The 24,711-nt window shown below is 43.7% G+C and overlaps 1 protein-coding gene across 1 annotated transcript in view; it reads left to right on the top strand.

The window, feature by feature from the left end:
- LOC115482491 (pepsin A-like) overlaps window positions 1-16,542 on the top strand; it is a 32,628-nt gene extending 16,086 nt beyond the window's left edge. The window contains exons 4-9 of the mRNA XM_030222300.1: window positions 1,246-1,364; window positions 2,364-2,560; window positions 7,441-7,557; window positions 7,976-8,120; window positions 10,017-10,115; window positions 15,903-16,542. Of these exons, the coding sequence (XP_030078160.1) occupies window positions 1,246-1,364; window positions 2,364-2,560; window positions 7,441-7,557; window positions 7,976-8,120; window positions 10,017-10,115; window positions 15,903-16,052 (827 nt within the window). The 3' untranslated portion in view covers window positions 16,053-16,542. The remainder of the gene's footprint in view (window positions 1-1,245; window positions 1,365-2,363; window positions 2,561-7,440; window positions 7,558-7,975; window positions 8,121-10,016; window positions 10,116-15,902) is intronic.
- Window positions 16,543-24,711: the final 8,169 nt, after the last annotated feature.

Genomic DNA, 24,711 nt, shown 5'->3' with positions numbered 1-24,711 from the left:
GGTCATAACACAATTGGATTACTGTAATTCCCTTTATCAGGAAATTAGAGCAAAAGAAATGCGCCGTCTCCAGATTATACAAAATAAAGCTATCTGACTAATAACTAAGATTAGGAAATTCAATCATGTCACGTCTCACCTCAAAGATGCACACTGGCTACCTGTTACATATCGCATTACCTTTAAAAATTATACAAACTGGTAAATAGTCTAATACCACACCACTAACAATAACGAACGATGAACCCCCTTCAGTAAACGAACTGGCCAGACACTTCGAAGAGAAGATCCACAATCTATGGAAGAGCCTAAGACATGATGATACCACTCTAGAAATTGTTATAGACAAAATGGACTACCCCCTCCCCAAAGACACCCCAATGGACAAAACATGGACCACCTTCCCCCAGCTCATGAGACATTAACACAAGCTGTAAGAAAATTCTCCACCGTCCACTGCATGCTGGACACATGTCCCAATTACCTTCTGAAAGCACTCCCTGACCGATTCATCGACCACCTTACCTCTCACCTCAACTTTATGTTCTGGGAAGGTTGATTCCCAATAGAAAAGGACAACATACTGCTCACATCTATCCCAAAGGATGTCAAGAAAGAAATCAAAGATACCTCTAACTGCAGGCCAGTAGCATTCATATTTCTAATGACCAAAGTAATGGAAGGCATAATGGCCAACCAGCTAGTTGACTATATAAATAAATTCTCAATATTACACAACTCCCAATCAGGCTTCAGGCCTCATTACAGCACAGAAACAGTGTTGATCACACTACTAATGAACCTCAAAAATTAAATCTCAATTGGGAAAAACATCCTTCTACTACAGTTCGACATGTCCAGCGCATTTGACACGAATGATCACAAAACCTTACAAGGAATTCTTGATAAAATTGGCATCAGAGGTAAGGTGCTTGAATGGGTCAATGGATTTCTGACTACCAGGTCCTATCAAACAAAGATGAACTCCACAATCTCTCCCCCTTGGAAAGACAATTGCGGCGTCCCCCAAGGTTCTCCACTTTCACCAATACTATTCAACCTAACAACACCCCTAGGCTGATCACTATTCAAACATCTACAGAAGGGATCCACATGATATTAGAAACTCAAGTACAACTTCTTTCAGTAATTTTTATATTGGTCCAAGAAAAAGAAATCAGACATAAAGACTACACATGTAATTTGTCAGCCACATACATAAAACTAAACCTTTTTTATTGATAGTGAAACATCGAAGGTTTGATCCCAATCAGTCCTCCACCTTTCAGCCCACCAATCAAAAGATCGCTGTTCATTATGGTACTGGTGCTATGACTGCAGTCCTGGGACGTGATGTTGTGCAGGTACAAAAAAAAAATGAAAACAACAAGTGTATTAGATTAGGATTTACATCTACATTAAGAATGTCTTAGAATTAGGATAGGAAATTGATTAGTATAGGATGTGATTTACCATTGAAATTTAGATTAGCTTTTAATTAGGGTAATGATGGGTCAGTATACAACCTTTATTTCTACTCCAGGTTCTCTGAGATGTGGGCTTGATGTATGGACAGTGTGATTTTTGTTATATTTATGAATGATGTTATTTGCTGTTTTTTCTTTGTTTCTTGTTGAAACTTAGGGCCCTGTTTACTAAGCAGCGCTATGGGCATATTAGCGTTTTTAGCATGCGCTAAATGCTAAGTCACCCATAGGAATATATGGGCGACTAGCATTTAGCGCATGCTAAAAACACTAGCGTGGCATAGTAAACAGGACCCTCAATTTAAAAGTGATTAAATAGGTTACAATAAGACTGGATAAAATCAGACAGACAAGGCTAATATAAGGATTGACATTTGGAATTATAACTAAGATAGGAAAGTGTATGTCCACAAAATATTAATCTAAATATAAAGTCACTATAAAAAGAAAAAAATCTATTACACCAATCAAAAACAGAAAAACTCAAAAATATACACTGGTGTCTTATTGGAAAACTGCAGGAAAAATATGTATCAATTTTATCCATTTGCTTTCCTTTTTTATATTTTTTCTTTATGTTTTATAGTTTATACTTAATTTATACTACTTTTCAAAAATGGAGGAAAAAGACTTCATAAAGACCGCTGTCAATGTTGCTGTGGCCCGAATATGTGAAACGATGCTGTGGCACATATTCGGGCCACAGCAACATTGAATGCAAAGTAAAGACATCATGGATGCAACTAAAAGTATCAATAAAAAGCATTATGTTTGGTATAGGAATGTATTGTAGGCATGTTCAGCTTATTGATCTGATTGGCAGATTCAGATTTCATTCCAATTCATATACCATCTCCTTTGTGTGGTGTTTGTAAGGTTGGAAGCGTCACGGTCACCAACCAAGTCTTTGGCCTGAGTGAGACTGAGGATCAGTTTTTATACCATGTACCCTATGATGGAATTCTTGGTCTGGCTTACCCCAAGCACTCTTCTAACCAACCCACTCCTGTCTTTGACAACATGTGGAATGAGGGATTGCTCTCTCAGGACCTGTTCTCCTTCTATCTCAGTCCGTAAGTTCTGAAGCATTCTAGAAAAACTGCTCGCACAGTAACAAACTTCAAGCTTTTTTATTGGATTAACATATTTCTTGACTTTCAGCTGGACTAGCTAACACTACTTGATGCAAGATGAAAAATTGCAGAACACTAGGCATGGTTTTATATTTAAAAAATGTTCAAACCTTTTTTTTTTTTGCACCAGTACCAAGGGTATAGTTACCATTGAACAAGCCTGACAAAAAAAAAAAAAAAAACTGGTGCTGCCCACTGGTAGGTGCCACCTGCTGCTGGACTGATGGAGGTTAAATAAAAAAAAAAAAATCTGAGGAGGTGAGTACAGCAAACACTGTGGTTACCTCTTGCAGTTCTGCTGCCATGCCACCTCCTGATCTTGATCTTCACTCCCCTCCATGTGGCTGGGCAGTGGATAGAGTGCTTGAGCACTTCACCTTAGGCTACCACTTGGCCATGATCGCACAGCTCAAAAACAACCCTCTGATTTGAAGAACCCCTGGGCATAGCAACAGAAACTGCTTCTATTTCTTTTGCATTTTATCTGAAAACATCACCTCTTCTCCCACATCTTCACTGGTTACCTATTGAGTTTAGGATCAAGTTCAAAATTCGTACACTAACCCATAAGGTTTTTCACAGTGGTTCTCCTGCTTATCTATCATGTCCTATTCTATTCTTATGTACCTGTTATGAATCATTTACCTATTCCTCCTAATTCATTCGATGTTTATTATCATATCTAATCTATGCAATATTTTCATGTACCTTGATTGTAACACCTTTTGTATTTATCATTCCGTTAATGGTGATCACCAGTGCGGCATAATGTAAGCCACATTGAGCCTGCAAATAGGTGGGAAAATGTGGGATACAAATGCAGCAAATAAATAAATAAATACCATGAGACTTCAGCCCCACGACAACCTGAAATGAAATGCTAAATCATTTTATCTGCTGCCCAGCCACATGGAGGAGGGTGAAGACTGAGGTGACAGTGTGGCTCTGCACGTATGAGAGCTTTCCCCTGCCATTCCCTTCCTCCTCTCTGCCAACCCCGTCTATCACAGGAGGGGGGGGGGGGGGACTCAGCAGTGCTTCAGCAGGGCCTTTGTTTACAGGGCCCACACTGTGCTCACTCTTCTATAAGGAGTCAAAGCTGGCATGGGAGGAGGTAGGGGGCATTGGAAGCAGGCAGGGGCAGACTGACCATTCAGGCAACTGAGCAGTGCCCAAGGACCCAGAGGCTCTCCCTCCCTGCTGCCGCCACACACTACAGTCCTCTGAGTCTCAGTGGGCCCTCCCCAGTCCCACCTTGAAGGGCTCTGGTGGTCTAGTAGCTTCTGCAGGGGCAGGAAAGGGAGGAGTGGCCTAGTGGTTAGGATGGTGGTTAGGGTGGTGGACTTTAGTCCTGAGGAACTGAGTTCGATTCCTGGCACAGGCAGCTCCTTGTGACTCTGGGCAAGTCACTTTACCCTCCATTGCCCCATGTAAGCCGCATTGAGCCTGCCATGAGTGGGAAAGCGTGGGGTACAAATGTAACAAACATAAAATGGGACTTGATATACTGCCTTTCTGAGGGTTTTGCAACTACATTCAAAGCGGTTTACATATATTCAGGTACTTATTTTGTACCAAGGGCAATGGAGGGTTGTGACTTGCCCAGAGTCACAAGGAGCTGTAGTGTGAATCGAACTCAGTTACCCAGGATCAAAATCCACTGCACTAACCACTAGGCTACTCCTCGCCTGCCCTTTCAGATCAGCAATGCGGCCGCGCAGGCTTCTGTTTCTGTGAGTCTGACATCCTGCACGTATGTGCAGGACGTCAGACTCACAGAAACAGAAGCCTGCGCGGCTGCGTTGCTGATCTGCAAGGACAGGCTTATACATGGAATGTTGCTAGTGGAATAGCAACATTCCATGTAGAATCTCAAATAGTAGCAACAGAATCTCAACATTCCATTTAGAATCTCAAATAGGGAAAGGGAAATGGGACTTGATATACTGCCTTTCTGAGGTTTTTGCAACTATATTCAAAACGGTTTACATATATTCAGGTACTTATTTTGTACCAGGGGCAATGGAGGGTTGTGACTTGCCCAGAGTCACAAGGAGCTGCAGTGGGAATCAAACTCATTTCCCCAGGATCAAAGTCCACTGCACTAACCACTAGGCTACTCCTGCTCACTGCCACTATTCTTCCAGGCACTTCAGTGTTTTAAAAATGGCTGCTGAGACTTCCTGCAGCAATCTCGCAAGACTGTCGAGACCCACTAGACTACTACAGGAACTCTCGGCATCCATTTTGAAAACACGGTGGCACCAAGCAGAATAGTGGTAATGGGCAGGAAAGAGTGGGTTCGTTCCAGCCCCTGAAGAAGCCACTAGATCACCAGGGCCCTTCAAGGTAAGACCAGGAAGGGTCCACTGAGTCTCAGGGAACTATAGTGTGCGAGGTGGGGGGCGGCAGCTGCAGCAGCAGCAGTGTGGGGGGGGGCTGTAGTGTATGGGAAGGGCAGCAGCAGCATGGCAATGTGGGGGGGGGGGGGGGACAGCAGGCAGCATGGCGGTGGGCAGTGTCCAGGGGGGACCCAAAGATCTTTACTGCCCAGGGGCCCACATCACTGTCAGTCCACCCCTGGAAGCAGGAAAGGAAAAAAGGAGATGAGATGTTTGCCAACTGGTGGAAGGGGGAGGTTAAAAGGAAAGGAAGATGCTGACCGCTAGAGGGGAGGGAAATAGAAAAGGAAGGGGGAGATGCTAGCCACTGGGGGGGGGGGTGGAGTAGAGGGGGAACAGGGAGATACTGGCCAGGGGGAGCGTAGAGAGGGGATGTACAGAAAGGATGGGGAGATTCTGGCTGGGGGGGGGCAGGAGTAAGACTGGAAGGGGAGATGCTTGCCATGGGGAGGGGAAGTAAGTACAGAGGGGATGGGAAGATGCTGGCTGGAGGAGGGAGTAGAGATGGGAAAGGGAAATGCTGAACTAAAGGGTGATGGTGGGGTCTTGAGCCCCTCTCTCCCAATGGAGAGGTGCATGGTTGAATTTTCACCCAGGGTGTCAAACACACTTGGGCCAGCCCTGGGTGAAAACAGATTGGGAGGCAGTGTGGCAGCAGCATTGTTTGAGTAAGTGCAGTGTGTGCTACAGTCATCTCCTCTCATGTCTTAGATTATAAGGGAAGAGGTGGAACACTGTTTCCTAAACTCCCTATTGCAGCCCCCTGTGCTCCCTGCAAACCCATCTAGGATACCTCCACTCCTATAACCCTGATACAGTCCCTCAGACCCACCTCAGATACCCCTTCTTCCCCTCCCCCATGTGCCACCAGCTTAGAAGCCCAGCCTACAACCTCACAGTACAACCAATACCCCTTTCTTGATATCTTACATGCACACACCCACACCCTCCATCATATACCACCACACACCTCACCTGCAAAAAATTCCCACACATCACACCACCACTGTGCTCCCAACATGCACGTGTCTCTATTCCTACACCTAAGATATCTCACCTACAGCAGTCACACACCACACACTCCTACTGACTTAACTACCTCTGCACACATTCCCCAGGTATTCCCCTACCCTACACACCCAGATACCCCTCAAGTTTCACACATACCACCACCTCCCCCCCCCCCCCATGCCTTGACTAGAGTTTTGAAAGGGACACCCCCACAGTCCCAATGACATTGAGAGAGATGGTGTTATAGGGGCCTGTCTTAAATTTTTTGCCCAGGTCTTCATTCCATCTTAGCTACTCCACTGACCAGTAGTGTCCTGATTCTCTCATTTGGAAATGAGATTCATCCATATACTGATCCAGCAAAGAAAACAAAAATGCTGCTTCTGGTCACAATAGTACACAATCTGGTTGCTTATCAGTGCTGCTACAGATTTATACTTCAGACCAATGAGACAGTGCTCACAGAACACATATGGGGTTCCTTTGCTAAGAATGGGAAGAAATCAAAAAACTTGGATACGAGTCTTTTCACTTTATGCACCTTTTCTATGGAATGAAATACCGAAGGACTTACAAGATGCAACAGGTCTTAGGGCCCTTAGGGTGTCAGCACGCTGGTTTGCCTCGCGTCAAGGCCCCTTTTACAGCAGCCGGTAAAAGGCATTTTGCTTTATTTTAAAGGAAGAGGCTTTGTGGCAAGTTAACTACTTACCATGCAACCATTTCCCGGGAGAGCCTTTTCCGCCACCTATTTAGGAGGCAGCAAGGGCTCCTTCTGTGCTAACCTGGCGGTAACTGGGCAGCACACGGCGCTGCCCGATTACTACCGGATAAGCCCCTGGTGCAGAAAATAATTTGAAAAACTGGCACACTGGAAATGATGCACAGAGAGGGCAGGCATTACTGCCAGGCCTGACTGGCACACACCAACGCCGCAATACAACTACTACGGCATTGGTGTGTAAAAGGGCCCCTTAATGCATTTCTTAAGGGCTTGTAAACCTATTTGAGCAAGTGTTTAATGCTTGATGGGTTTTGATGTCTGAGACAGTATGAACAGTCATTGACTTTGTATTGTCTGCATTTTGTTGGATTATGAGTGTGGTATTTTGGTAACTCGCTTTCATCTTCTGAAGATTAGGTGAGGCATAAATTTGCTAAACAAATAAATAGGTAGTTGATTAATTATAGAATTCATAGGTACTTATTTTTGGTCTTTTGTTTTTAAGTTAAAGTGCATGCAAAATATTTGAAGCTAATTCATTTGGCAGTTAAACAAAATAATGAATATTACCCATTATGCTGCTGGTTTTATTTCACTTCTGAAGTAAACATGACAGATTTATTCTGGAAAGGCAGTAAAAAGTCAAGATGTAAGTAAAATGTTTTCCTGTTCCCTTGTTTCAGTGATGATGAAGATGGCAGTGTTGTGATCTTTGGAGGAATCGATTCTTCATACTACACTGGCAGTCTCAGCTGGGTCCCTGTCTCTGTTGAAAGAAAATGGCAAATTACTATAGACAGGTACAGGATCCATAATTTCTACTATAAATTGGCAGAGGGGGTGCAGGAGGTCAGATCACTTGAACAGTTCAAATCCTCTTATTTTATGTATGATATCTGCTTGTGCAAGCAAGGGAGGAGAGGGTATTTTATTGCTCCATTGTACCACAGTGGACAAATATCAAACTATTCCACTTCATAAGAATGGGGAAGGACAAAAGTCCAAATACAAGAGAGCAGGGGAACACTGGGCTATTATTTGACCCACAGCAGGAGAGAAATAGGCTGCAGGAAAGTGGGGAAATAAGAGAATATTCCAATCCATGAAATGGGGACGCCAATGACCGCTCTTACAACATAAAATAGAAGCACAATGGACAATCTGACCGACTGGAAGTAGGGGAGTACCCACTAATTTCCATTTTCCTTGTTTTCTCAGTATCTCCATCAATGGACAGGTTGTGGCTTGCAGTGGCGGGTGCCAGGCGATTGTGGACACTGGAACTACTCTGATAGATGGTCCACCAGCTGACATTAATAACATTGAAAGTTATATTGGGGGTACTCCAGACTCTGATGGTGAGGTAGGGTTCGTTACATGATACCTGTCAAACACAAACATTTAGACTGGATATTTGTCCCGGCTGTCATGGAAACTATGAATTTTTGTTTCCCTTGAAATGTCTCTTCTTAGTTCTTCTTGTTCAGCATGCATTTCCTTGTTGGCTTTCCATCTGGCTTTTATTAAGGAACTAACATGTGCTTCTCTCCATGGTGTTCCCCATCTGTCTCATCAAGAGGTGATCAGCATGGCATCTCTTTATTCCTTCCCATCTGATAAGCTAAACAGATTTTTAAAGAACAACTGTATGCTTGGTACATGGAATGAAGACTAAATTACTGAGAACACATGTTATATATCCATAGGTTTGACATAACTGGTAGATCGCAGATTGTTTATGCTAAAAGTATGAGGTTCATCAGTCTCATTAGTGACACAATCAATTTAGAATTACTGACTCCTGACACAGGCCCTAGTGCTGAAACATCGCCATGTCGAGTCCATTTGTGCCATGGACTTTCATTAATATACGTGGAGGGGCATAATCGAATGGGGCTCCCAAGTTTTCCTGGGGCCGTCCTCGCAGGACGGCTCCGTGAAGGGGTGGGAAAACCTATATTATCGAAACAAGATGGGCGTTCATCTTTCATTTTGATAATATGGTCGGGGACGCCCAAATCTCCACATTTAGGTCAACCTTAGCGATGGTCGTCCTTAGGTCGTCGTTAGAGATGGTCGTCCCCGGTTTTCATCGATAATGGAAACCAAGGACGCCCATCTCAGAAATGACCAAATCCAAGCCGTTTGGTAGTGGGAGGAGCCAGCATTCGTAAAGCACTGGTCCCCCTCACATGCCAGGACACCAACCGGGCACCCTAGGGGGCACTGCAGTGGATTTCAGAAATTGCTCCCAGGTGCATAGCTCCCTTACCTTGTGTGCTGAACCCCCCCAACCCCCCCCCCCAAAAAAAAAACCCCACTCCCCACAACTGTACACCACTACCATAGCCCTTATGGGTAAAGGGGGCACCTACATGTGGGTACAGTGGGTTTGTGGTGGGTTTTGGAGGGCTCACATTTACCACCACAAGTGTAACAGGTAGGGGGGATGGGCCTGGGTCCGCCTGCCTGAAGTGCACTGCACCCACTAAAACTGCTCCAGGGACCTGCATACTGTTGTCATGGAGCTGGGTATGACATTGAGGCTGGCATAGAGGCTGGAAAAAATTTTTTTTTTTTTTTTAGGGTGGTAGGGGGTTGGCGACCACTGGGAAAGTAAGGGGAGGCCATCCCCGATTCCCTCCGGTGGTCATCTGGTCAGTTCGGGCACCTTTTTGAGGCTTGGTTACAAGAAAAAATGGACCAAGTAAAGTCGCCCAAGTGCTTGTCAGGGACGCCATTCTTTTTTCCATTATCGGCCGAGGACGCCCATCTCTTAATGACGCCTCAGTCCCACCTTCGCTACGCTGCCAACATGCCCCCGTGAACTTTGATCGTCCCCGCGACAGAAAGCAGTTGAGGGCGCCCAAAATCGGCTTTCGATTATGCCGATTTGGGTGACCCTGAGAGAAGGATGCCAATCTCCCGATTTGTGTCGGAAGATGGGCGCCCTTCTCATTCGAGAATAAGCCTGATATTGAACTATAGCATACAGAGAACCACTATCAATGAATATAAGATTCCATAAAAACTGTATGTTTCATTAAGGTGGATGATCTCCATTTCACACTGTTTTATCTTCCTGTCATCTTTTTGAGGATCATGTCCTTCTTTTTTCATTTATAGATCCACAGAAAGCATTAGCTAAGAGTTAGTGGTCCTATGAAAGACTAAAGCTCCACAAGAATCAGGTGGTTGCAATGGAATGCAACCTCTGCCCAGTACACACTGCTAATAAATGCTCTTCTCATTTCTCTAGTTCTTTATAGACTGCAACTCCACCAGCAGCTTGCCTGAGATTGTCTTTCAGCTTAACGGTATCCAGTTCCCACTATCTGCCAGTTCCTATGTTTCACAGGTAAGAGATTGTATCTGTATATTGTAGGGCCAATTAGGTGATTAGCTGATAAGCTAATTAGCTAATAATTACTCTGGTTAGAGTTTGTAGCTTGTGTCCTCTGTTAGGAGTATGATTTTGCCCTGAAGTGGTCCCAAAAACAAAGAAAAGGGTTCTCACGAAGGTTTTGCTGGCAATATGAGAGAAGAATGCCTCACTTTGGAAATATATTACAATTTATTGGTAATATAAAAATAAATATTATATATTATTGTGGCAAAGCAATTATAAATTTAGCAGCAAAACTTATCTTAGTACTTATCAGAATGGTGAGGTAGCAATAGCAGTACAACTAATACTTATTTCCAGTGACATAGCTAAGTGGGGCCATGGCGGCCTGGGCCCCCCCCCCCCCCCAAAAAAAAAAAAAAAACATTTCCTCTGGGCCCCTGGTTTTGCTGGTGTCGGTCCTCAACCCCTGCCAGCTGAAGCGTTGTCTAGCGCCGGTCTCTGGCGCCACTGTGTTGCCTGCCCTGCTCTGTCTTCCCCTCATGTCCGGCATGCTCCTTTAAGTGAAACTGAGCATGCTCAATTTCACTATAAGGAATGTGCAGGACGTGAGGGGAAGACAAAGCAGGGCAGGCAACGCGGCAATGCTGGAGACTGGCGCTGGAGAAAACTTCAGCTGGCGGGGGTTGAGGACCCCCACCAGCCAAGGTATTTGCTGCGGCAGCGGGTGGGGAACGGCAGGGCAGTGAGGCGGTGAGGTGGCAGAACAAAATGTGCCCCCCCCCCAATTCAGGCTCTGGACCCTTCCCACTGTGAAGTCTGGCTTTGGAGTGGAGGAGTAGCCTAGCGGTTAGTGCAGCAGACATTGACCCTGGGGAACTGGGTTCAATTCCCACTGCAGCTCCTTGTGACTGTGGGCAATTCACTTAACCCTCCATTGCCCCTGGTACAAAATAAGTGCCTGTATATATGTAAACTGCTTTGAATGAAGTTGCAAAATCCACAGAAAGGCGGTATATCAAGTTCCTTTTCCCTTATTCCTGATAAAGAACTAGCAGACAAGCTACTAATAACCTAAGGAACCACATGCCATAGGTCCTAACTCACACTTGTAACTTAGCAATGCTTTCTGTCTTACCCACTAGACCATAGGTAGTTTGACACTGTCTCTCACTCCCTTGGATGCACTCAGAAAAGTCCATTGTGCACCGGTGTGGCAGGTCTCACCCTTCTCTCTCTCTCTCTCTCTCTCTCTCTCTTTCTCTCTCTCTCTCTCTCGGACTCCAAACTGATATTTCACAGCTGGCTCCTGGACAAGGTTATATACAGTGGTGGAAATAAGTATTTGATCCCTTGCTGATTTTGTAAGTTTGCCCACTGACAAAGACATGAGCAGCCCATAATCGAAGGGTAGGTTATTGGTAACAGTGAGAGATAGCACATCACAAATTAAATCCGGAAAATCACATTGTGGAAAGTATATGAATTTATTTGCATTCTGCAGAGGGAAATAAGTATTTGATCCCCCACCAACCAGTAAGAGATCTGGCCCCTACAGACCAGGTAGATGCTCCAAATCAACTCGTTACCTGCATGACAGACAGCTGTCGGCAATGGTCACCTGTATGAAAGACACCTGTCCACAGACTCAGTGAATCAGTCAGACTCTAACCTCTACAAAATGGCCAAGAGCAAGGAGCTGTCTAAGGATGTCAGGGACAAGATCATACACCTGCACAAGGCTGGAATGGGCTACAAAACCATCAGTAAGACGCTGGGCGAGAAGGAGACAACTGTTGGTGCCATAGTAAGAAAATGGAAGAAGTACAAAATGACTGTCAATCGACAAAGATCTGGGGCTCCACGCAAAATCTCACCTCGTGGGGTATCCTTGATCATGAGGAAGGTTAGAAATCAGCCTACAACTACAAGGGGGGAACTTGTCAATGATCTCAAGGCAGCTGGGACCACTGTCACCACGAAAACCATTGGTAACACATTACGACATAACGGATTGCAATCCTGCAGTGCCCGCAAGGTCCCCCTGCTCCGGAAGGCACATGTGACGGCCCGTCTGAAGTTTGCCAGTGAACACCTGGATGATGCCGAGAGTGATTGGGAGAAGGTGCTGTGGTCAGATGAGACAAAAATTGAGCTCTTTGGCATGAACTCAACTCGCCGTGTTTGGAGGAAGAGAAATGCTGCCTATGACCCAAAGAACACCGTCCCCACTGTCAAGCATGGAGGTGGAAATGTTATGTTTTGGGGGTGTTTCTCTGCTAAGGGCACAGGACTACTTCACCGCATCAATGGGAGAATGGATGGGGCCATGTACCGTACAATTCTGAGTGACAACCTCCTTCCCTCCGCCAGGGCCTTAAAAATGGGTCGTGGCTGGGTCTTCCAGCACGACAATGACCCAAAACATACAGCCAAGGCAACAAAGGAGTGGCTCAGGAAGAAGCACATTAGGGTCATGGAGTGGCCTAGCCAGTCACCAGACCTTAATCCCATTGAAAACTTATGGAGGGAGCTGAAGCTGCGAGTTGCCAAGCGACAGCCCAGAACTCTTAATGATTTAGAGATGATCTGCAAAGAGGAGTGGACCAAAATTCCTCCTGACATGTGTGCAAACCTCATCATCAACTACAGAAGACGTCTGACCGCTGTGCTTGCCAACAAGGGTTTTGCCACCAAGTATTAGGTCTTGTTTGCCAGAGGGATTAAATACTTATTTCCCTCTGCAGAATGCAAATAAATTCATATACTTTCCACAATGTGATTTTCCGGATTTAATTTGTGATGTGCTATCTCTCACTGTTACTAATAACCTACCCTTCAATTATGGGCTGCTCATGTCTTTGTCAGTGGGCAAACTTACAAAATCAGCAAGGGATCAAATACTTATTTCCACCACTGTAGATAGGATGCTTGGCCCTACTATGTCTTTAGTCTGTGTTTATAGTAGAAGACTGTCTCAGCAATGAAGCAGAAATGCATACAGCACTTCTCTGGAACTAGTCTTAGCTGCAGCTAGGATGCTACCCAGTACTGTTTTGTGAGTACCGAGTGCAAGGAACTCAGCCCTTTTCTGGAACTATACGTTAGCCAGTGAAATAACACCCATCAGAGAAAAATCTTTCGCTCCTTCCCAAGAGTCAGTCCTCCTCTTTTATTTCCTTTTGTCTCCTTCCTCCTTGTCCAGAAATGATGCATGATATAGAGGACATGATATCATGCATGGAACCAGGGGCGTAGCTACGTGGGGCCATGGGGGCCTAGGCCCCCGTAGATTTGGTCCTGGACTCCCCTGCTGACGACCCTCTCGATCCCCCTCCTGCCGCCAACCCTCCCCTGCCATCACCATGGGCTACCTTTGCTGCCGGGGGACCCCAACCCCCGCCAGCCGAGGTCCTCTTGCTTCCCACGCAAGGCTTCGTTCTGTTTCTGACGTCCTGCACGTTAAAACTGACAAAGGACTAACCAATATTTGCAATCTAAAAATTCACTCTAAACACAAAAAGACAAATAGGAAGAGGTACAAAAGTATTGTAAAATACAGCCAACACCCAGGAACTACCAAAATCTCCACCTAATGCCTCTTCTCTTTGAAAAACAAGCCACCAATGCCTAGTTCAGCACTTGCTTGCTACACACAGTACTAAGAACTTCCTGCATGATTTGGAGTGGACAGATCCAGGAAGCATGATTGAAAGTAAAAAAAAACAAAACAAAACCTCATATCCTGACTTTTCAGCCAATTAAAAGCAAGGACTTTTTAGTGCAAATGTTAACCGCAGAACTGAACTTCTTGCCTGGAATGGACTTCCTGACCCAGTACGTCAAGCTCCATCTCTGGCCAATTTTCAAATCTAAGCTAAAAGCCCACCTTTTTGATGCTGCTTTTAACTCCTAACCCTTATTCAGAACCCTTTTTTTATGATCCTCACTTTAATATTCCCTTATCTCTTGTTTGTCCTGTTTGTCTGTCCTAATTATATTGTAAGCTCTGTCGAGCAGGGGCTGTCTCTTCATGCTCAAATGTATAGCGCTGCGTACATCTAGTAACACTATAGAAATGATAAGTAGTAGTAGTAGTAAAAGGAAAAGTAAAATTAACTTTACTTCCCATTTAATGTCAATATTTTACTTCAGTGTATTTTGCATATCATTTAAATTGGTAATTAGGGGGGGGAAAGCCACTCAAATTTGAATACAGATTAGAGGGCTTGTAGAACATACACCAGATTTTTAAGCTGGTTGACAAGGACTTAAAAGCATTGTGATATTAAAGGAGCCCCCTCCCCCGAAACACTGTGGAACATCTGTGACAGAGCTACATATTTATAAGGGAAAAGAAAATTATGAAGAAAATATCAAAATATGCACATTCATAAATAATAAATTTTACTTTATTATTCTATGTATTTATTTATTTGGATTTAGATCATGCCTTCTTAGTAGTAGCTCAAGCGAGTTATATTCAGGTATTGATGGTACAATCTAATTCTAAACCATAACTGTATAAGAAACTTTTATACACAGAAAATTCTCATCCAGTCATTTTCCTCTACTACCCATAATTTTATTTTATTTTTTAATTATCAAGTGACCCAGATCTTAGCAAGAGCCTTGACAGCCCTTAAACCAGTTCTGGTTTTCTGATGCTCCATTCCTGCTGCGTTTTAGCTCCTATTGTGCTTCACTACAAATGGAAGAAGTTGGACTACAAATACCATAATGCATGTGGATGCAAGTTAACAAAAAAAACAAGAGACAGAGAGAGCTAGGAATGATCAAAGATTTTTCAGAAATAGGCAACTGAAGGGAACTCTATAAACTAGTTGCCCTGTTTCATGGCACTACAAATCTGCATGCTGATTCCACCACAGGGTCCCTTTTACCACAGCCTGGTAAAAGGAGGCCTATATGTACAAGGGGCACATGAAACAGGATTAGTGGGTGAAAGGAGATAGAAATCTGATAGGTTATCTGAAAAGCAAAAAGGGTTGAGGGTGAAATCTGAGTGGTCAGAGAGCAGGGGAAAAAAAAGAGAGAAAAGAGCTAAAATGGAAAGATCAATATGTCAGAGGCAAGTGTAGTGAGGGAATGGAATAAGAAAGGAGAAAAGACAAATGGACAGCAGCTACTTGAAGGAGAACTAGCAGAAAGACAGGAAAGTGGAAAAGAGAAACTGGAACCAACATGATGAAAAAATAAAATGACCAGACAACAAAGGTAGAAAAGGCATTTTATTTTGAATTTAATAACTGAAATACATTAGCTTGAGAAATGTGCATAGCGGATGTCATTTTATTGTGTTCAGTAGAAAAGGGAATTTCTGTTTTCATTTCTCCACTGTTGCAGTGCATGCTGAAGTTCCCAGTTCAATTTTTGTCTACACATTTTTTATTTCTAATGTAACCCCTTGTTATGTATTTGGTGAGGGTCTGTCAGTGTGATTGTAAAGCCAAGTGGGGAGATTGGAGGTGAGGCAGGCAGAAGTGGCTCTAGGAGTTGTTGCCGATGCTGCTGTCAAGATTGTTAAAAGGGTGTTCTGGCTGTCTTTGGAGGAAGTCTTCAGCTGACAGCAGTTGGGGAACCTCATGAGCTAAAGTATATTTTGAGTTGGGAGGTGCCGAGGGATGGGTAGAGAGTGGAGGAAGGAAGGGGCGGGAGCAGAGAGAAAATTGTGTGCCCACTCACTTTGGGAACTTTCAAACCAGACATTTATTTACTATTGTGCATGTAGAAGTTTTCTGTTAGCTGAAGTTTTTGTTTGCATTTTATACCCTCTAGTACACTAACTACTGCAAGAGTGGCTTCCATGGCCGAAGTCTCCATAATACCAGTGGCTACACCTGGGTCCTTGGGGGTGTCTTCCTCAGAGAATACTTTGCCGTGTTTGACAGGGGAAACAACCAGGTTGGCTTTGCTCAGTCTGTCTGAACCCAGAGCCCTGAAGCAGCAGAAGTTCTTCTACATCGTTTCCATGACCCATCCAGAATCTGAGCCAAGAAAAGAACTATCCTCATATTGAAAGCATCCTTTAAACATTAGCAACATTATAAACAAGTTATCATGTCCAGGAATCTAAATTGTTGTGGTCTGTTTTATTTTATGTGCTTCTCTTGCTCTGGAATGTATTTATATTTGTGGCTCCAGATGCACTTGTTCCTGTACCTCAGTTGAAACCTCTGTATTTTCTTTTTGTTTCCAGAAACAGGGAAGGTCATTGCCCCAGGCAGGGAAAACCTTTACATTGTGATCAGGGCTGGCTCAAGAGGTTAGGATGCCCTCACCCCTCCCACTTTCCCTCCAATGAACATGGCCAGCCAGCCAGTCCATCTCTCTGCACCCTTTCACCCAGTGCACACTACCACCTCATTATTTTAATCAGTGTTGTTCAAAGTACTTGGTCAATGTACTTAAGTAAAAATAAATGCATGAAGAACAAAAAATTTACTGAAAAGTAAAACATTATTGCCTTATACAATACTTTTTGAGTAAAAGTACTACAGTGAATGTTAATGTTTTTATTACAACTAAATTTTGAAAATGACTCTTATAAGAATAGCCGTACTGGGTCCATCTAGACCAGTATCCTGTTTCCAACAGTGGCCAATCCAGATCACAAGTACCTGGCAGAAAGCCAATTAGTAACAACATTCCATGCAGAATCCCAAACAGTAGAAAGATTCCAGAATCCTAAAGAATAGCAAGATTCCATGCTACCAATCCTAACAGTGGCCAACCCAGATCACAAGTACTTGGCAGAAACCCAATTAGTAGCACCATTCTATGCTACCAATCCTAGTTACCAACATGCGTCAATAGCATTAATGTGAACTAGCACAGTTAAAATGCATTAAATGAACCTGTAATAAATAACACACATTTGGAGCATTAGCAAGCACAATAGTAACTAGATTTAAAATTAGCCATTTTTACACAACTTCTCAGTCTCAGCCATAAGCAACGAATCACATCTCTTGCAGCATCTGCTAATGCATACAAGATGCCCAAGGCTGGGAAAGCAAAGTTGCTTACTTGTAATGGATGTTCGCTATAGACAGCAGGGGAATGCAGCCACGCTAGAAGGTGACGCCATTAACAGAGCTGAAATACAGGAGCCCTCCCCCTAGCTTTTGAAACAGGTTTAGACAATGTGCAGGAGTTACCACCCAAGGTCAGGATGGACCATAGCTGATGAGCTGAAGCCTGTAAACGAAGCAGACTAAAAGAATGTATGTCATGAAGAAGTTGCACAATAATGGTTTATTATGTTATTGCCTATAATGAAGCCAAATTTGATTGGCTCTCCAATTTCTGTAATGGTGATACTAGACTCATTTGTGTAATATTATTTCTGCTCAGATTTCCTTGCTATGATATTTGGTAAGGTATTTGGAACTTTGCCTTATTAGACTTCATTAATAATCCCTTACTCTATATTGATCTGTGATAAAGAATTTCTTCCTTTTCAGTCATGAGACTGGTAGGTCCACTCTATATTTTGTTGCCTTGTGGGGCTGGGGACTTCTGTGGTCACCACTTCTCAGCACACCGGAGGCATAACTTAGTAGGAATGTAGTAGGTTGCTTTTTTATTTTTTTTTTTCATTCTTTTGGGTTAGGATGGTTTTCTATGCTTTGGCATGTCTGGGGAACTATTGTCTATATTTTATTCTGTTTCCCACTATGGACTTGCATCGGGTCAAGACTGGTCCTCTCTTTCCAACTAATTGAGGTACATGATTCAATTTCATATACTGTCCTTTTATTACCTGTATAAATTTAAATATTATTTCTCTTAATGTCAATCCTATTCAGTGCAAATTTTCCTAGCAAAAAGGTGCCGGTACTCAAATGCAAGGTGTGATAAGTAAGAGGGTGTCCTATAGGGTATAGGCCACTAGAGGGCGCTAGAAGAAGCTGGAGGTCGCTAGGACCGGGGAGAGCCCTGGGAGGCCCACAGGTGCAGGAGATTATGGGCTGGGTCCTGGGTGGCTAATTAACCACTTTGTACCGCACCTGAGTGTGAAAGGAGAGGGATGTGAGCTAGCAGCAGAAGAAGAGAGGGCTCCTGGAAGATATTGGCTAACCCTGTGGACTTGAGGAGGACAGTGTGTCCAAAGGAGATCAGCAGGCTGAAAATCCTGGGGTAAGAAGTCCCTAAAGCATTAGAGTTTGACTGTGTGTCTAGAACTGTGTGTTCAAAGAGGGACTGTGTGTCCAAGAAGAAAAGACTGTGTGTTCAAAGAAGATCTATGAAAGCATAAAGTGTTAAGCTAGAAGAAGTGTGCCCAGGGGCTGGAATAAAGAGTTGCCTGAGAAATATGCAGTTGGTGAGACTTGCTTAATGTGCTGAGTGGAAACCAGGTCACCCTGAGTGAGAAGGGGTAGCACACTAATCTGCATATGATTTGCATAGTGAGAACTAGGTCACCCTGAGTGAGAAAGGGACCCAGGATCTTGAGGTTGGTGTGTGTTCAGGATACTGGGAAGAGATTACCTGAAGCTCTGTTCGTGAGCCAGAAGCCTAGTGACGAGTGGGACAAGGTTGCCAGGTGGAAAATTTTTTTCCCACCCAAAACAGCCTAAATCCAGCTCAAACCCCGCCCCTAACACCCCCGCTGTCATCAGCCCCGCCTCCCACATCATCAGCCATGCCTCCCCTGTCATCGGCCCCGCCTAGAACATCATCGGCCCTGTCTCCCGCAGCCAAAAAAAACGCCCAAGAACCAAAAAAGAAGCCCAAAAAACCGCAACCCGCCGTGGGCAAAAATTACCCGCGGCGGCAGTGTTTCCAGGTGGGCGGTTTTCCCGCCCAATTGGCCGGTTTTCCGCGACCCGCCGCGGGAAATTTTTGCCCGCGGAGGGTCGCGGTTTTTTTGGCTTCTTTTTCTTCTTTTCTGCGGTTTTTTGGGTGGTTTTTTTTGGCCGTGGGGGGCGGGGTTAGTGATGTTTTGGGCGGGGTTAGTGATGTTCTGGGCGGGGCCGGTGACGGGGAGGCGGGGCCGATGATGGCAGGGGCGGGGTTGATGACGTGGGGGTGGGGGTGTCAGGGGCGGGGTTTGAGTTTGGGCGGGTTTTGGGCTGGATTGGGTGGGAAAAAAATTTTACACCTGGCAACCCTGCGCGGCGGGTCGCGGAAAACCGCCCACCTGGCAACACTGGAGTGGGAGGAAAAACAACATCTTCACAAAGGCCACACCCTTCAGGGGCAGGGTGATCACTGAGGGATCCACCCCACAATAGCCAAGTCCCCCGCACCCAGTCACAGAATCTATGACAAGGTAGAATTGGTGGGTAGTGTCTGAGCTTTTTCATTAAAACTTGGGGTCCATGGGTCAATTTTAGCAGACAATGGAAAAGGTGCCGGTACTCTGTACCCCCTCAAAAAAAGCCCTGATCCTATTAAATGCAAGAAGGTTCTATCCCATTAGAGCAAGTTACATCCCTCTTTTGTGTTTCTTCAAGAAACACACCTTAATCACACCGAGCACTTAAAACTTAAAAGGGATTGGATAAAAAATGTCTATTTTTCTTCAGCTAAAAATAAGCGCAATGGGGTAGCCATTTCAGGGGCCCTTTTACTAAGCTGCGTAGGTGCCTACACTTGTCCAACACACATCAGTTTTGGGTTACCGCCCGGCTTCCACGTGGCCCTTACAGTAATTTCATTTTTGAAACACATCCGCTACGTGTCGGAAAATATTTTTATTTTCTGTTGCACACGGGCAGTAATCGGCATTTTACGGGCGTAGACCATTATTGCGTGAGACCTTACCGCTAGGTCAATGGCTGGCGGTAAGGTCTCAGACCCAAAATGGATGCACGGCAATTTTCATTTTGATGCACATCCATTTTCAGCAAAAATTTTTAAAAGGCATTTTTTACAGATGTACTGAAAAATGATTCTGCGCGCGCCCAAAACATGCATCTACACTACCGCAGGCCATTTTTCAGCAGGTCTTTGTAGTACATAAGTATTGCCACACTGGGACAGACCAAAGGTCTATCAAGCCCAGCATCCTGTTTCCAACAATGGCCAATCCCTGTCACATAAAAGGGCCCCTTAGTCTCTAAACATGCTCAGGCTCAAATTTTGAACTTTTCACATGATGATGAAGGTAGACGGATCAAACTGTAGATTCAGGTTAATAATAGATCCATTCCATCTTCTATCTTTATATGCTGCTATCTGATTTTTTTATACATCTAGAGGCATATTTTCAAAGCACTTAGACTGTCAAAGTTCCATAATAACCTATGAGCCAATATCTAGTCTCACAAGTTAATTTATCAGATTCAGGTCCAACATTATTGACCTTATACTTGACAAAAAAAGTTCCAAATTATTCCAAATCTAGTGTACTAGGATCAGCTTTACTTTCTATTATGCAAGAATATAACCTACATAAGTAATGCCATACTGGGAAAAGACCAAGAGGCATATTTTCAAAGCACTTTGGGAGGCTAAGTTCCATAGGTTTTATGGAACTTTGGGAGGCTAAGTGCTTTGAAAATGAGCTTGAAAGGGTCCATCGAGCCCAGCATCCTGTCCACGACAGCGGCCAATCCAGGCCAAGGGCACCTGGCAAGCTTCCCAAACGTACAAACATTCTATACATGTTATTCCTGGAATTGTGGATTTTTCCCAAGTCCATTTAGTAGCAGTTTATGGACTTGTCCTTTAGGAAACCGTCCAACCCCTTTTTAAACTCTGCTAAGCTAACCGCCTTCGCCACTTTCTCCGGCAAAGAATTCCAGAGTTTAATAATACGTTGGGTGAAGAAAGATTTTCTCTGATTTGTTTTAACTTTACTACACTGTAGTTTCATCGCATGCCCCCTAGTCCTAGTATTTTTGGAAAGCGTGAACAGATGCTTCACATCCACCTGTTCCACTCCACTCATTATTTTATATACCTCTATCATGTCTCCCCTCAGCCGTCTCTTCTCCAAGCTGAATAGCCCTAGCCTCCTTAATCTTTCTTCATAGGGAAGTCTTCCCATCCTCGCTATCATTTGTGTCGCCCTTCTCTGCACCTCATTGATCCATTGTGTATGTTTAGCCATATTAGGTCAGACCAATGGTCCATCTAGCCCAGTAGCCTGCTTCCAACAGTGGCCAATCCAAGTAACTGGCAGAAACCCAATTGGTAGCAACATTCCATGTTACCAAGCCCAGGGCAAGCAGTAGCTAGCTCCATGTCCTTCTCACTAACAGACTATGGGCTTTTCCTCCAGGAACTTGTCCAAAATGCTTTTAAACCCAGACACGTTAACAGCTATTACCACATCATCTGGCATCGAGTCCCAGCGCTTAGCTTTCTCAGATGTCAACCTTTATTTGTTGTACTAGAATGGCTTGGTGTCTTATGAGGAGCCTACTGCAAGACAGAGTTAATTCTGGACTTTAACAATTTTTTTATCCTTCACATGGAACCTGCCAAGGTTGTCCACTTTCTCCACGGCTCTTTGATGTTGCATTGGAACCGCTGTTGATTGCAAATCAACATTCCATGTGGATCAAAGGAATTACTCTACATGGAGTGGAAAGTAAAGTATTCTTATATGAGAATGACATGGTTGTATATTTTTCTGATTTCCTGAATTCACTGCCACCATTCATAGAACTTGTTCAATCATTCTCTAAAATTTCAGGAAACAAAGTCAACTGGGAGAAATCTATTATGTTTCCCTTAAAAATATCCATTGTACTAAGGTGCTCTTCAGGGCACAGACCGTATAAGTCTGCCCAACACTATCCCCGCCTCCCAACTACCAGCCCTGCCTCCCAACCACCGGCTCTGGCACAGACCGTATAAACTCCCACCACCGGCTCTGGCACAGACCGTATAAGTCTGCCCAGCACTATCCCCGCCTCCCAACCACCGGCTCTGGCACAGACCATGTAAGTCTGCCCAGAACTATCCCTGCCTCCCACCACCGGCTCTGGCACAGACCGTATAAGTCTGCCCAGCACTATCCCTGCCTCCCAAACACCAGCCCTGCCTCCCACCACCGGCTCTGCCACCCAATCTCGACTAAGCTCCTGAGGATCCATTCTTTCTGCACAGGATTCCTTTATGCTTATCCCACGCCTGTTTGAATTCCATTACCGTTTTCATTTCCACCACCTCCCGTGGGAGGGCATTCCAAGCATCCACTACTCTCTCTGTTGTTACCATGCCTTACCCCATCTATGTTCTATGTACATCTTGAGTCTCTTTTGAGCAATTTCTTATGCAATAGAGGTGTGGTAGCCGTGTTAGTCCACTTTTAAAGGTAATCAATAGAAAGAAAATAAGATACCACCTTTTTTACTGGACATCATACATTTCTTGATTAACTTTCGAAGGTTGCCTTCTTCATCAGATCGGAAATAAGCAAATACTGGTAGATGACAGTACATATAAATGAAACATCAAAGCATTTCAGTGACAGTTTAAGAGGATGGGGGGGGGTGGATAGGTGAGAGACAGGAAGAGTAGGGTGGATGAGGGACAGGGAGATATGCACTGAGACAGGAGGGTGACAAAGCAGTACAATTTAATGGTTGATAATGGGCTAGAAAACCCAGATCTTTGTTAAGTCCTGTCTGGTGGGTGTCAAAATATTTAATCATTCTGACTTAAAAGGTCTTACGTTCCTGTATTGTTTTAAAGTTCCCTTTCAGTATTCTTACCATGAAATCACTGACACAGTGTTCTGGTTTTGTAAAGTGCTGCCCCACAGGCGTAACATCTCTATTGGTACTAGCATTTTTCATATGGTGTCTATGTAAATTAAATCTCTTCTTTAGTATCTGACTTGTTTCTCCAATGTAGCAGCCTTCATTGCATTTTTTACACTGAATGATATATACCACATTGGAAGATGAGCACGTGAAAGATTCCTTAATGTTGAATATTTTTCTTTTGTGAATGACCGTGGGGTCCTGTGAAATGTTTTTTGGCATAGTTTGCAGCTGGATATATTGCAAGGATGTGTGCCATTCTTTTCTTTTTGAGTCTGTGTTGGGAGCTTACTTCTAATTAGCTTGTGTTTTAAGTTGTGTGGCTGTCGGAAGGCCAGCACTGGTGGGGATGGGAATACCTCCTCCCTCAAAACACCCAGGGAAAATCTGCTACAGTACAAAGAAAAAAAAGCCACAGACAGAATCCCCCTTATAGTGACATACAACCCAGAGCTGGAAAAATTAAGAAAAATCATAAGAGATCTGCAGCCTCTACTCCAGGAGGATGAATTACTAAAAGAGATATTCCTGTCCCCACCAGTGCTGGCCTTCCGTGTAGCAAGGAAATATACAGATAAGTTCAGTAGAAATACTGGATGTTACATGTGGCAACGATATGTATTCGCACTTGGACTTCCATACAGAAGGAGAGCATAAGATTTTATTACACATGTGGAGGTTTTTCTCTATGAACAACAGGTTTGTCTTGAATTTAAAGGAATACATATCATTGCCACACGTAACATCCAGTATTTCTACTGAATTTATCTGCATATTTCCTTGCTACATTATTGACCTCTGACGCAGGCGCTGTGCGCTGAAACATGGCCCATGTTGGGTCTTTTTGAAGACTGTTTTCTAAAAGTGTACAATCAAAGAACTGTGTCCCCTTTTTTTGAGGCCCCTGGTGCTGTTTTTTGTTTGGCTTTTTTGTACTTTGCTCCCTCTCTCTGCTATCAAAAGCCTTGGCAATTAAAAAAATATAGTCTATCTTGAACACGTACATCAACACTCAGTGTTATGTAGTTATATATACTACAACTGATGACTTGTTTTACTGATACAGTTCTTGATTTTCTGACTAATTGCTCCCTGATGATTTGTTCCACTTTGTTGTTTCTGATTCAATAGTTTGAGTTATGCTAGATCTCTCTCATATCATGATAAGAACAATGTATGTTGTTTTTGTTGGAAAATTTCAAACTTTAATAAAAAGATTAGACTAAAAAAAAAAAAAAAAAAAAACACACTCTTGCTAACCCTGTGAACTGTATCACATGATAAATATACACAATGATAATAATCTGTATCAGTATACCACTTTATTAAGTAAAATAGGGGTTAAAAATGAATTAGAAACAAGATGCTATAAAATCAAATACAATACAAGTAATAAAGCAACCTAAAACAGAGTCTCAACAGGTGTCAATAAACGTGAATTAGAAACCAGTAGGCATGAGAGAGGCAACATCAGTTTTTCTCAATCCTGTCCTGGTGTACCCACTAGCCACTCTCAAATCCAGAATGAGGCCAACATTAAAAAAAAAAAAAAAAGCTGCACATCTAAATTTAGGCACCTAAGTTGTATTCTTAAATTTGTCCCCTATTTTTAGCTGTAAATTCACCTGATTCTTGCAGTTTAAAAAGATATGCTCCTAAATTTAGGCCTGGCATTCATCTGCCTAGATTTATGGTCTAATTTGGACGCCTAGTGCCGAAAAAAAAAAAGTACTAGGCTCCTAACTTTTTTTCCGCCCTAAATCCTCCCTTGTTGCTATTCACCCTTTTAGGCTCCTAAATTTAGACACTCAGCTGTAATAAATCTTCAAAGAAGCCTACTCAGGACCCTTTGAAAATTGATC

The sequence above is a fragment of the Microcaecilia unicolor genome, chromosome 1 (genome assembly GCF_901765095.1).
Source record: "Microcaecilia unicolor chromosome 1, aMicUni1.1, whole genome shotgun sequence".
NCBI lineage: Eukaryota > Metazoa > Chordata > Amphibia > Gymnophiona > Siphonopidae > Microcaecilia > Microcaecilia unicolor.
Note: the sequence above shows the minus strand (reverse complement) of the source record. Positions and strands in the feature narration are given on the sequence as shown.